The 12,514-nt window shown below is 54.7% G+C and overlaps 1 protein-coding gene and 1 long non-coding RNA gene across 2 annotated transcripts in view; both read left to right on the top strand.

Moving 5' to 3' along the window:
* LOC128899451 (uncharacterized) overlaps window positions 1–1,196 on the top strand; it is a 31,076-nt gene extending 29,880 nt beyond the window's left edge. Inside the window, exon 3 of the long non-coding RNA XR_008463107.1 lies at window positions 1,110–1,196. This is a non-coding gene — a long non-coding RNA (uncharacterized LOC128899451). The remainder of the gene's footprint in view (window positions 1–1,109) is intronic.
* A 3,858-nt stretch (window positions 1,197–5,054) lies between these two features.
* On the top strand, window positions 5,055–11,885 carry ATOSB (atos homolog B). Its single transcript, XM_009906112.2, has 7 exons — window positions 5,055–6,360; window positions 7,846–7,904; window positions 8,205–8,301; window positions 8,719–8,877; window positions 9,294–9,362; window positions 9,790–9,995; window positions 11,016–11,885. Exons 1-7 carry the CDS (start codon window positions 5,260–5,262, stop codon window positions 11,167–11,169), a joined length of 1,845 nt encoding a protein of 614 aa, XP_009904414.2. The 5' UTR covers window positions 5,055–5,259; the 3' UTR covers window positions 11,170–11,885.
* Window positions 11,886–12,514: the final 629 nt, after the last annotated feature.

Raw genomic sequence — 12,514 nt, 5'->3', positions numbered from 1 at the left:
CTACTGGTCACCTGGTGGCTGGTGGTGAGGTCTTGGCTCAGAAGGATTTGTGGTGTGAGCATGTCAGCCACCTATTGTCCTGAAAGGCAACTGCTGCTGAAGAGCAAAGGGCTGTGACTGCAGAGGGGTGTGGGAAGGAGAAAAGATGCATGTGAAACTGCTTTTTTGTTCTGGTATGGACACACTCAAGAAGTATCTGACTTTCTCCTGTCACACCATGCTGACCCTTGGTTGACTGTCCCATGGAAGTCATGGCAAAAACATCCCCCAGGAACGGAGAAGGGAAGCTGCAACCTTCCAGGCAGGCAGAACACAGCATGTTAGCCCTTGGCAGCTGCCCATAGCTGTGGGCATTCACTTGCTTTTCTACCTGCCTTACTGCAGGCTCTGTGAGGGGGGGCATAAGGAGCTGATCTTTACAAAGAGCTTTTGTTGAGGTTTTGGACCAGATGTTTGTTATGCTGCAGTCTTGACTTGCCCTGTTGCAAGTTGTCCTTGGGAGTTGGTGTATTGTACTGCTGTTCTAGCTGGTTGCTGGTATTGCCTTTCCCCAGCACTGCTGGCAGTGGCTTTTGGCCTGGCCAGCTCTCAGGGACTGGCCATAGCTGCCTGTAAATTACAAATCATAGCAGAAATATCATGAAATTACAGCCTGTTTTCTGGGGCAGGTGAGGTCAGGCAGCAGGTACAGCAAGTGACCTGCTGAAGCTTACACTCTACTTGCAAGATGATGGGATGCAGAACTTGCCAGATCAGGGTACCAGAAGGGGGGTGCACTTGGGTATTTGATGCCTCTGAGCATTATTAGTCTGCCTGTCTCTGTTTCCAGCCATCAGAGGAGGGCTTGCTGCTGGGTTGGGATGCCCAGCAGGACAGATGGTGGCTTCCCTCTGAATAGCTGCTGGAGGGAGGTGGGGAAGGCGTGCTTCACAGAGATGGGTGGGCAGTGTTTCCTTCTTCACTTGGAGGTTACTAGGTCAGAGAAGGTATTGGACTGCCCCTGCCACAGAGGGGCTGAGGGTGGGAGGAGGTGCCCAAGAGCTCCTGCTCACTCTGAAGGTGTTTCACCATGAGCTGCTGCCTGAGCTGACTCTCTCCCTTCCTTCCAGATATCAAAGCTGCAGAGACAGTGGACTTTGACAGCAGGGGAGCTATGCTGCATCTGCAAGACTCCATTGTGCATCAAGGGCAGCTCTGAGTAGGTGAGTGCAGTGCACGTGAGGGGACTGCTGTCTTTGTGCTGAAGGAAGCTGGAGGGCCGTCATAGTTCAGGGCTGTCAGCCTCCTGGTTTCTTCATTTCCTACCAGGGATCTCTTATGGGGAGAAAATGATTGCAAGCTCTTCTTGTCTGTAGGGCCAGAAAGTGTCCTATGCTGTGGGTGAGAGGGGCAGGAGGTGGACAAGAGACAAGCAGCTAGCTGGACATCCAGAGGTGACCTGCAGTGTCTTGGAAAGCAAAGCATGAAATGGTTGCCAGAAAGAATCACAAAATCAATAAGGTTGGAAAAGACCTCAAAGATCATCAAGTCCAACCTGTCACCCAAGACGTCATGCCTACTAGACCATGGCACCAAGTGCCACATCCAATCCCCTCTTGAACGCCTCCAGGGACGGTGACTCCACCGCCTCCCTGGGCAGCACATTCCAATGGCTAACAACTCTCTCTGTGAAGAACTTTCTCTTCACCTCAAGTCTAAACCTCCCCTGGCACAGCTTGAGACTGTGTCCTCTTGTTCTGGTGCTGGGAGAAGAGACCAACTCCCTCCTGGCTACAATCACCCTTCAGGTAGTTGTAGACAGCAATGAGGTCACCTCTGATCCTTCTCTTCTCCAGGCTAAACAATCCCAGCTCCCTCAGCCTCTCCTCATAGGGCTGTGCTCAAGGCCTCTCCCCAGCCTTGTTGCCCTTCTCTGGACACATTCAAGTGTCTCGATGTCCTTTTTAAACTGAGGGGCCCAGAACTGGACACAGGACTCAAGGTGTGGCCTAACCAGTACAGAGTACAGGGCACAATGACTTCTCTGCTCCTGCTGGCCACACTATTCCTAATACAGGCCAGGATGCCATTGGCCTTCTTGGCCCCCTGGGCACAATGCTGGCTCATGTTCAACCAGTACCCTCAGGTCTGTCTCTGCCTGGCTGCTCTCCAGCCACTCTGACCCCAACTTGTAGCACTGCATGGGGTTGTTGTGGCCAAAGTGCAGCACCTGGCACTTGGACTGGTTGAATGCCATCCTGTTGGACTCTGCCCATCTGTCCAGCCTGTCAAGGTCCCTCTGCAGAGCCCTTCTACCCTCTAACAGATCAACACCTGCCCCCAACTTGGTGTCATCTGCAAATTTACTGATGACTGACTCAACCCCCTCATCCAGATCACCAATGAAGATGTTAAAGAGGATGGGGCCCAGCACTGATCCCTGGGGGACGCCACTGGTGACTGGTTGCCAGCTGGATGTGGCACCATTCACCACCACTCTCTGGGCTCAGCCCTCCAGCCAGTTCCTAACCCAGCACAGAGTGCTGCTGTCCAAGCCACGAGCTGACAGCTTGAACAGCAGTTTGCTGTGGGGGACAGTGTCAAAGGCCTTGCTGAAGTCCAGGCAGACTACATCCACAGCCTTCCCCACATCCACCAGGCAGTCACCTGATCATAGAAGGAGATCAGGTTGGTGAGGCAGGACCTGCCCTTCCTAAATCCATGCTGGCTGGACCTGATCCCTTGGCCATCCTTCAAGTGTGCAGTGATTGCCCCCAAGATGATCTGCTCCATCACTTTCCCTGGCACTGAGGTCAGGCTGACTGGCCTGTAGCTGCCAGGTTCCTCCATCCGTCCCTTCTTGTGGGTGGGGACCACATTGGCCAGTTTCCAGTCATCTGGCACCTCTCCAGTGAGCCAGGACTGGTGGAAAATGATGGATAGTGGCTTGGCCAGCTCATCTGCCAGCTCTCAGCACCCATGGATCCATGGATCCCATCCGGTCCCATGGACTTGTGAGTGTCCAAGTGGCTCAGCAAGTCCCTAACTAATTCCTTGTGGATTTCAGGGGTACTACGCTGCTCCCTGACAACAGAGATCTGTTCATATGCACAACTGCAGGAAGGCATGCAAAAAGGCAGTAAAATAGAAGTAAAATAGAAGCCAGCTGGGAGAGTTCACAGCCTAGCTTAAACTGTTTGTGGTTTAAATGGAAACAAATGTGACAGCCCTGCCTGAGATGTCTGAGGTGCTACATGGCCTTTGGATCTGGGAGGCTGGGAAGGGCTGAGCTTCAGCGCTTCCTTCTCTGCCTGTGTGACCCTGCAGGCAGGAAGTACCCTCCTGCCCTACTCTTGAAAGGTGTCTGAATCACTGCCTGCTTTTTCTGCTTTCCTTCCCCTCAGAGCTGCTGTGGAAACCGAACGGCTGGAGCAGGCAGTGCAGAGGCTTGAAGGCAGACCGTGATGGTGGGAACCATTCCACGGCAGCCACGCCGCTTCTGGGGGGTGCCTGGCTGGCAGGTGTCTTCAGCTATTTGTGCCAACAACTGGCTGCTGTGGGACAGGGAGGTGAATCCAGAGCAAAGCGAGGCTCTACTGCAGAGGGGTGAGTCAGGGTGGCAGCCAGGGTGGGCTGCAGAATGGTGGGTTGCACGGAGGGGGTTGCGGCTGGCATGGATTCTGGTGGTTGTCTAGTCCAGCTCCTCTGCTCGGGCAGGGCCACCTAGAGCCACTGCCAAAGGCCATGTCCAGATGGATTTTGATTATCTCCAAGGATGGAGACTCTGCAACGTCTCTAGGTAATCTATTCCAGCGCTCAGTCACCCTCATGGTAAAAAAGTGTTTCCTAATGTTCAGAGGGAACCTCCTTGTGTTTAGGGTTGTGCCTGTTGCCTCTGGTCCTGTCACTGAGCGTCACTGGAAAAAGCCTGGCTCCATCTGCTTTACACCTTCCCTTCAGATATGTTACATACATTGATCAAGATCTCTCCAGGCCTCCTCTTCTCCACGTTGAACAGTCATGGATCCTTGAGCCTTCCTTTATAAGAGAGATGATCTAGTCTCCCACTGTTGTAGTGGGTCTTTGCTGCACTCTCTCAGGTGCCTCACCAGTGCTGAGCAGAAGGGAAGGATCAGCATGGCAGTATTAAATACCATGTACAGCCTCACTTTCCAGACAGACTTTGACCCACTTGTGTCAAAGCAGTTCCTGCTCACTGCCCCTAAGCCTTTGCTTCACAAGAGCTGGCAGAACTACAGGTATAGGAAAAGCGCAGAGCTTCCAGGCATGAGCACTTCCTTGGGCTTTGGAACTCAGTCTGCTGGTGACTTTTCCTCTATCTTCTCATCCCTTGAAGCCCTTTCAGTTTTTATCATGCTAGAAGGCATGGCCAGGATTCTCATAGCTCTCAGTCTGGGCTGAAAATCAAAAGCAAGGCACCATGCAGCATGACCATTGGGGCAGGCAGGAATGGGTGGATAGTGCAGGGGCCTGTGGTGGGTTCTGCAGCCTCTGATACTGCCCATCTGCTGACTGAGGTGGTGGAAGTCCTTAATTCAATCTGGTATAGTTAACTGTGATGTTGGGACAGGTTCCTCTCCTGCCCTGGGGCTGGTAGTGTAGTGCACCAGCCCTGCCTCATTCAGCACATGTGGCTGGAACAGGTCTTCTGGGTGAGTGCTGGGAGATCTTGTTGCTGTTCTCCAGAGGGGTGAATACAAGCCTGAGCCCCTGAGACTGGTCTGACCTGCCTGACTCCTGCACTCCGGAGCAGTGCAGGCACCTCAAGTACCCAGCAGAGGGCAAGCCCCCTCTCCCGACTTGTCCAGACTTGTGCCTGGTAGCGTTTAGCACTGCTGGAGACTCCTCTCCGCACCTCAGCTAGGAAGGAAGTGCTGATCCTGCAGGTGGGTTATGTGCTGCATGGTTCCCTGGAAAGCCACGCCAGCCTGGTTCCTCTTCTTGTCTCTGGAGGAGGAAGTCTGAGTGGGTCTCTACATGTTACTGCCTACATACCCACAGGTTTCTTGTAACCAAAAACCTTGATGAGGACAGAGATCTCAGGCTGATCTCCATCATTCTGCTCTCTTTCCAGATGCTATGCTGCAGTGCACTCTGTAGCAGAGGAAGGCTCATCTGGACATCCTGAATGAGGTGGGGTCCAGCTCCCATTGCCCCCATCCTTGCACCCTGACCTGTGGCACTTTACAGCCCCACTCCTGCTGCTGCATGGGCTACTCTGACTCCAGCTCTGCTCGGAGTCCAGGCAAGTAAGGCTCCATGCGGCACATCCACACAGAGACGTCTCTGCCCCCAAGCACGGACCCCAGCTTGTCCCAGCCCAGTGGAGAGGCGCCCTTGGAGCCTTCCTCACAGCGCTGCACCCACCACAACATCCTTATGGGCTACAATGAGACAGAAATCAAGCTCCAGAAGGTTTACCAGGTCTCCATCTTCTCCCATCTCTCCAGCTCCTCTGAGAGCACAGAGCAGCAGGCAAGCAGCCGGTCGTCCATCAAGAGGGGTTACCCTGAGCAGCGAACTCCAGAAGGGCTGCGAGATCCCAAACGAACTCACTGGGGTGGTGTGGGGGTGGATGGCAAGGATGATGGGGGCCCTGGCCAGGCTTCCCTGGAAGATGATGATACCTTTGAGGATGGTCTGCTAGTGGAGGAGCTATCCCTGTGTGGCTCTGCCCAGCACTTCTCCCACAGTGGGTTGCGAGTGGTGGAGCACCGGTGTGAGGGCAGCCCTAGCCACAGCCCCAAGACCAGCAGAGAGAACAAGTTGCAGGATGCTGCTGCTGCCACTGCCTCCTCTTCCTCCTCCTCCTTTTCCTGGCCCCAGCACACTGCTTGCAATACTTTGCACACGAGAGACAGTTGCCACGTCTCATCAGAGGATCAGCCCACAGGCTATGGGGATAATGGTGAGCAGGCAAGTGGCTGCAACTTGCCTCACCATGGTTTGCACAATATTGCACAAACAGCCTGTCTGGACTCTGGTGGGAAGACAGAGAAGCCAGGGAGCAGCCTAGCTCATGGCAGTGGTGCCAATAGAGAAGAGGAATGGCCAGTGACAGCCAATGGGTGCAAGGAGCCCCCAGCTCCGCAGACAGCACTCAGCCCTGAGCCCAGCAATCTGAGCTCCCTGGAGAAGACACCCTGTGGGAGCAGCCAGCTCAGTGGGAGTAGCTGCCCAGTCAAAAGGAAGCTGCTGCCCACTACTGAGGTTGTGGCCGACTCCTGTTCTGAAGACGAGAGCCTGTCCCAGCCGGTAAGGAAGAAGAGAGCCCTGCTGTGCCATACAGTGCCAACAGCCTGCCGCAGCACTGATGCCAAGGGGGCCCCTTTCTGGAATCACCTGCTTCCCAAGGCCAAGGTGAGCATTACTTGTGGAGGCTGGGCTTGGGGATTCCATCATGGAACCATACCCTGACCCTACCCAGTGCTGCAGCACTGGTGTGAACAGGGCAACAGCTGACACTCAGGCCTGCAACGTGGTCTGTAGGTTATCATCAGCTCTTGACCTCTAGTAGTCACTGAATCCTCTGTTGGCAACCAGCTCTTTAGCCTGGAGAGCTTTGCTCAGACAGGACACAACCTTCCCATGACAATGAGAGTTGGACATGTGCTGCGGGGCCACAGTCAGTATCTGGCAGCTTCCCATTAAGCTAGAGTTACCAACAGGCTTGGGAAGAGTGGCTGGCCTCTGCCTGCTGGATGAGGAGGAAGGCAGAAGTGTGGGATAGCATGAATCCCTGGCCATGACATCCATCAGGGCAAGGGTTTGACAGCAGGGAGCAGGACTGAATGTACTGTGGACAGGAAGTGGGAGCCCCAGGGCTGTGTGCAGAGATGCCACTGACTCTTCTGCAGTTTTGGGGTTCCTGTGACACATTCTCAGGGTATCACAAGACCTAAGAAATGGAGTAGTCTCCGGAGGCTTGCAACCACCCTGGCAGTTCAGGAGCTGCCTGGGATTCCTCCCTGTTCACTTGCTCCTCCTGACCACTTCCCTGCTTTCTCCATGTCCTGCCAGCTGAGCAGCCTCATGCCAGTGCTGACATGCTCCTCTCTTTCCCTGGGGCATCTTGTGGTGTTGGAACTTACGGCAGGACTACCGTAGGTCTTTCTGCTTGGAGCTGTACTACACTGTCCATGGGGCACAGCTCTATCCCTGCTTGCATGCCCTTTTTGGTGACTGTCCCCCGGCTCAGCTGCCCCCAGCACTGCCCTTGCAGGGTGAAGCCCTCCAGCAGCTTCCCTGTTTTTTCCCTCCCAATCATGCCAGCCAGCTCCATCGTCCTTTTGTATTGTGCTGCCCTTTGTGTGGCTTCCAGAAGGGAAAACCCCTGAAAAGGGGACATCTTTAAAAGGAAGCTGCAGTGTGGCTCTATCTTTAAGCCCCCCACCCTACAGCTGCAGGAGCCTGTCTGTGAGCAGGGGTGGACAGTGGACCCCTCTGCCCAGCAGCACAACTGAGGAGTTTGTATGAATCACCGTGGGACAGAACCTTGGCTGGGCAAGAGGGTGTTGGTGTGTACCTCTGTCTGGGAGTGTCTTGTCACTGGGGCTGGTCCTGAAACCTGCCTTGCAAGGTGGGAGTCAAGTGCTGCACCGTCAGCTTGAGTACCAACACCCTCATCCCTAGCAGAGCCGCTCTGGGGTTTGGGAAGCCCCACAACCCTGCCAGACACCCCAGCACTTGTGCTGCACTGCTGGCCACCCTTGCAGATACTACTGACAGCACCCTATGGGTGGGAGCCTGTCTGATGTGCTGGGACTGCCATGAGGCTGTGGGGCACAGCAAGGGGCAGTGTCAGCTGCTGCTGTAACATGTTTCTCCATTTTGTGTCCCCTCCAGATCTCTTCGAGTTGCAGTGTGGTTGGGAGGAGGCTGAAGAGCGGGCTGCGCCTCAAATTGTGAGTGACCTGGCAGCCCTGAGGGATGGACACAGGGGCTCAGGATGTCCTGGCACCCTGCAGCCCTGGGGGAGGTTCAGGTTGAGTCTAATTCTCATCCCTGCCCCAGGCAACTCCCCTCCACAAGACCACAAGGCTATGGAGTGGTGGTACATTTTGTCCCCTGGGGAGTAGGAAAGTGGGTTCAACCTTCACCAAAGAAAAGGATAGGGTACCCAGTGAGGTGACCACATCCCCAGGAACTCAGGCAGACCAGGGCTACTCTTCAGTGCAACACCAATCTTCTCTACTCTCTCAAAGGCGACACCTCCAGAGCCGCTTCCAGAGGGACACCAGGTCCTCCACAGTGCCCTGGGCCACCACCACTGTCAGCCATGCTCTGCTGGGCAATTTTGAGGTAACCTGCCTGGGGACTTCAGGCTGGGCTGGTGACCTGATGGGAGCCCTGGTATGGGGCTGTGAGGATTGCCCCCAGGGAGCTAGTATGCAGTGACCATGTCACACAGCCACCACCCACCAGCAGGATGGCTCAGCCAGCAGATCTTTGGTTCATGGACCAGGATCCTGGACCATGCTGAGATGGCTGCTGTGGGGCTGAGCCTAGGAGCTCTTGCTGCTTCCCTGTGTTAAATGGCTGGTTTTGGCCCATCAGTTCAGGATGAGTCTGTCTCAGAGAGAGCTGCCAGGGCCCCTTGCAGTAGGTGGTCTCTGTGATACGTGAGAGCAAGCAGACATGATTGCAGTGGAGATGGAAGTGATCTCAGCTGCAGCTCCGAGGTGCTTGAAGCTCCCTAACGCTCGTCTCCTCTCTCAGGAGTCATTCCTGAAAGGGCGCTTTGCCCCGTCGGGGAGGATCGAGGGGTTCACAGCAGAGATCGGTGCCAGCGGCTCCTACTGCCCCCAGCACGTCACTCTGCCTGTGGACGTCACCTACTTTGACATCTCTGAACACAGCATGCCCTCGCCTTTCCTGGTATGTGAGGGAGGGATGGCAGGGACCACTGGGGAGGTGAGTGGGGGTTGTGTCCTGGCACCACACATCCTGGAGGCTGCCCCTCTCTGGAGACTGGCTCAAGCAGCCACCTACCTGCAGAACCATCGGCTGTGCCGGGAGCAGTGTTTGACACCAAAAAGCACAGAGGGAAAGAAGAGGCAACTCCTGCAGGCATATGAACAGGCAGGCTGCTGCCCAGCCATCTCATGGGTGCTTTGCTGATCAGTTCTTTGTGGCTGCTTGTTCATCCCTCTGTCTGGAGAGGAACTGAGCTGGGCATCTTTTTGCTGCCTCATGCCAGGCATTCCTGGTGAGGGGGATTCCTAGTCCTGTGCTGGATCCCAGCTGGGCTCTCTGGACTTTCTCACTCTCATGTGCTGTTTCTTTTGCTCTAGGGAGTGATTGACTTGGAAGCCTTGGGAAAGAAGGGTTATAGTGTCCCCAAAGCTGGAACCATCCAAGTGGTGAGTTGTGTCCCTTGGCCTGCAGTAGCACCATGAGGTGGGGGCCACTGGAGTGGGGGTTATGTTCCGTTACACTGTTAGGCAGCGCAGCCGCCAGAAATCTTGTGCAGAGGAGGTACATGGCTGCCAAGGCAGTACAGTGAAGGGGGAGTATGGGGACCCTCTGAGCACTGACAGGGGGATAAAATGATGGCAGATGCAGGGAATGAAGAAGCTGGTGAGTGGGGGGAAAGGAGAGTATATTATGTGCAGTGAAGATTGAATGCAATGGGATAGGAGCAGAGGAGTTGGAGGTGGGTGGAAAGGACTGGTGTGGGGCTTTCTGGATCCTTGGACCTGCTGGTGCTGCCTCCTCATGCCACAGCCCTGCCCTATGTATCCATTCCTGTGCCCATGCCAGTCTCATACCCTGCCCCTCTGCCCCCAGACCTTATTTAACCCAAACAAGACTGTGGTGAAGATGTTTTTGGTGACGTATGATTTCCGGGACATGCCAGCCAACCACATGACATTCCTGCGCCATCGCATCTTCCTGGTGCCCGTTGGGGAGAAGGAAGGAGCCCCTGTGGCTCCCAGCAACCCAGCAGGCACTGACCTGCCCCGCAGGGTCCTCTGCTACCTGATGCACCTAAGGTAGGGCATGTGGGAAGGGAGGGACACCTGCCCCAGGATCTCCCTTGGGCTCCTATCACAAAATTGTCAGGGTTGGAAGGGATCTCAAGGATCATCTAGTTCCAACCCCCCTGCCATGGGCAGGGACCCCTCACACTAGATCAGGTTGCCCAGAGATGTCATCCAGCCTGGCCTTAAAAACATCCAGGGATAGATCTTCTAGTACCTCCCTGGGCAACCTGTTCCAGTGTCAAACCTAAATCTTCCCTGCTGTAGTTTGGATTCATTCCCCATAGTCCTATCACTACCCAACACCCTAAAAAGCCCCTCCCTAGCATTCTTGTAGGCCCCCTTCAGATACTGGACGGCCACAATTAGGTCTCCTCACAGCCTTCTTTTCTCCAAACTGAACAACCCCAATGCTCTCAGCTTGTCCTCATAGGATAGGTGCACCAGCCCTCTGATCATCCTTGTGGCCCTTCTCTGGACACATTCCAGTGCATCCAGATCTTTCTTGTAATAGGGGCTCCACAACTGGACACAGTATTCCAGGTGGGGTCTCACCAGAGTGGTGTAGAGGGGGAGAATCACCTTCTTTGATCTGCTGGCCACACTTCTTTTCATGCAGTCCAGGATACCATTGGCTTTCTGGGCTGCAAGTGCACACTCATACTGAACTTCTCATCTACACCCAAGTCCTTTTCTTCAGGGCTGCTCTCAAGCCGGTCGCTGTCCAGCCTATATTGGTGCCTGGGATTGCCCCAGCCCAGGTGCAGGACCCTGCAGTTTGTCTTGTTGAATCTCTCCCATGTGTCCCTGCCTGCCCCAAGCCTGGAGGCCTGACTAGGGGAACAGTAGCTGGATCCCTTCACCCTGGGGAGGAGCAGGGACTGGCAGATCCTTTGGGGAGGTCAGACCTCCCACCCTGCGTGGCCACCTTGACCCGGGGCTGAAGTAGGCACAAGGTATGTCACCCACTGAGGACGTGCTGCACTGCTTTGGAAGCCTGAGTCCCTCCACTCTGCTCTGGTCTCTATTCAGGTTTCACAGTTCCAAGTCGGGGAAGATCTACCTTCATGACGACATCCGGCTGCTCTTCTCCCGCAAGTCAATTGAGGTCGACTCGGGGATCCCCTATGAACTGAAATCCTTCACAGAGATGCCAAGGAACCCTTGCTACTCTCCCCGGGCCTGACCTTCCTCATCTCCCAGGGCCACTGGGGAACCTCCAGCACAGCACTTTGGGAAGAGATGAGTAAAGAGCCAGCAAGCAAGCACTGACTTGAATATTGCTCTCCCTGTGCACCTTTGCCCTCCACAGCAGTATGGACACCTTGTCCATGGCTTGCTGTAGGGCTAGGAGCACCAAGGGGGCTTCATCAGGGAGGGGCAGAGTCTAGGGAGCAGTCCTGGCACTCCAGGGACATGCCCAAGCCTTCTGCAAGTGCTGCTCCCAGCTTGGAGACTTGGCTGTAGCCAAGGTGGGGATTGAAGAGTTGGGTCAGGGGCTCCAAGTGAGGCTGCCCACACTGGTCTGCTCCAGGAACACAAAGTGTAAAAGAGTCTGTATTTATTAGTATTTATTGTTGCTGGGAGTGCAGAGGATTGGAGGTGCTGTGCTGTTCTTCTCCCACCCCTGCCAGTGCTGGATGAAGCCTCTGGCAGTACAGGGCCACCCTGGTTGGGGCAGGGCTGGGGGGACTGTGTGGGGGGACACATTGGCCTGTGGAAGAGAAGATGGCCCACTTCTCAGCCAGAGTAACTCAAATCTTGGCTAGGGTGCAGCTCCCAAAGGCCCTGGGAGAGACACCTCTAAGAGAAGACAAACACAAAGGAGTTTGTCACTGGCAGGGAAGTGACTATTGCCATCGATCCAGGGGCTGAGAGAGACAGTAGTAAGATGGTGGGGATCTGGGACCCTTTTCAGGAATATGGGAACAGGAGTTTCCAGAGCCTGTGTGTGCTGTGAATCTGAAAGCTGGAGGAGATTGCAAAGGGAAAAAAAAAAACACTTGCACCATCTGTGTGTGTGTGTGGTGAATGACATTGTAGTGGTTTGAGCCTTAACTGGGAGTTAAGAGCTCAGATGGGGGCAAGGCTGAGAATCTCTCCCCCACGCCCCCCTCCTCCCTCCCAACAGAGAGGGGAAAAAAAAGGTGGGGAGCAAATCCACCAAACAATAATTTGGAGTCGGCCTGGAAGTAGAGAGGTAAAGAGTTTTCTTTAAACTATATATATATATATATATATAAAACAATAACAGGTAAGGTTCACAAGGGCAAGGAACAAGGATGGATGGATGGGAGGGGGGGAAGAAAACAAGAATACAAAACCAGTCTCACATGGCAGATGAGCAGGAGGGCAGCTGCAGTAGCTCTTGTCCGGGAGAGGCAGAAGCCAAAAAGGAGAGCTAATGGCTGCAATGTCCTGCTTTTTATACCCTAGCTGGGCAGGGAGGGGGGAGTGGAACAGACTCAGTTTCCCAGGGGGAAAAGGCCCTGCAGGGAGGGCAAAGCACTCGCAAGCCCTCCACCCTGTTT

Source organism: Dryobates pubescens, chromosome Z (genome assembly GCF_014839835.1).
Source record: "Dryobates pubescens isolate bDryPub1 chromosome Z, bDryPub1.pri, whole genome shotgun sequence".
Taxonomy (NCBI): Eukaryota; Metazoa; Chordata; class Aves; order Piciformes; family Picidae; genus Dryobates; species Dryobates pubescens.
This window is presented reverse-complemented; position numbering and strand designations above follow the sequence as displayed.

Coding starts and splice junctions, on each gene's coding strand:
- ATOSB (XM_009906112.2), top strand. CDS start 5,260: ATGCGGCACATCCACACAGAGACGTCTCTGCCCCCAAGCACGGACCCC. Junction 8,878..9,293: donor GCATGCCCTCGCCTTTCCTG/GTATGTGAGGGA, acceptor CTTTTGCTCTAG/GGAGTGATTGACTTGGAAGC. Junction 9,363..9,789: donor AAGCTGGAACCATCCAAGTG/GTGAGTTGTGTC, acceptor CTCTGCCCCCAG/ACCTTATTTAACCCAAACAA.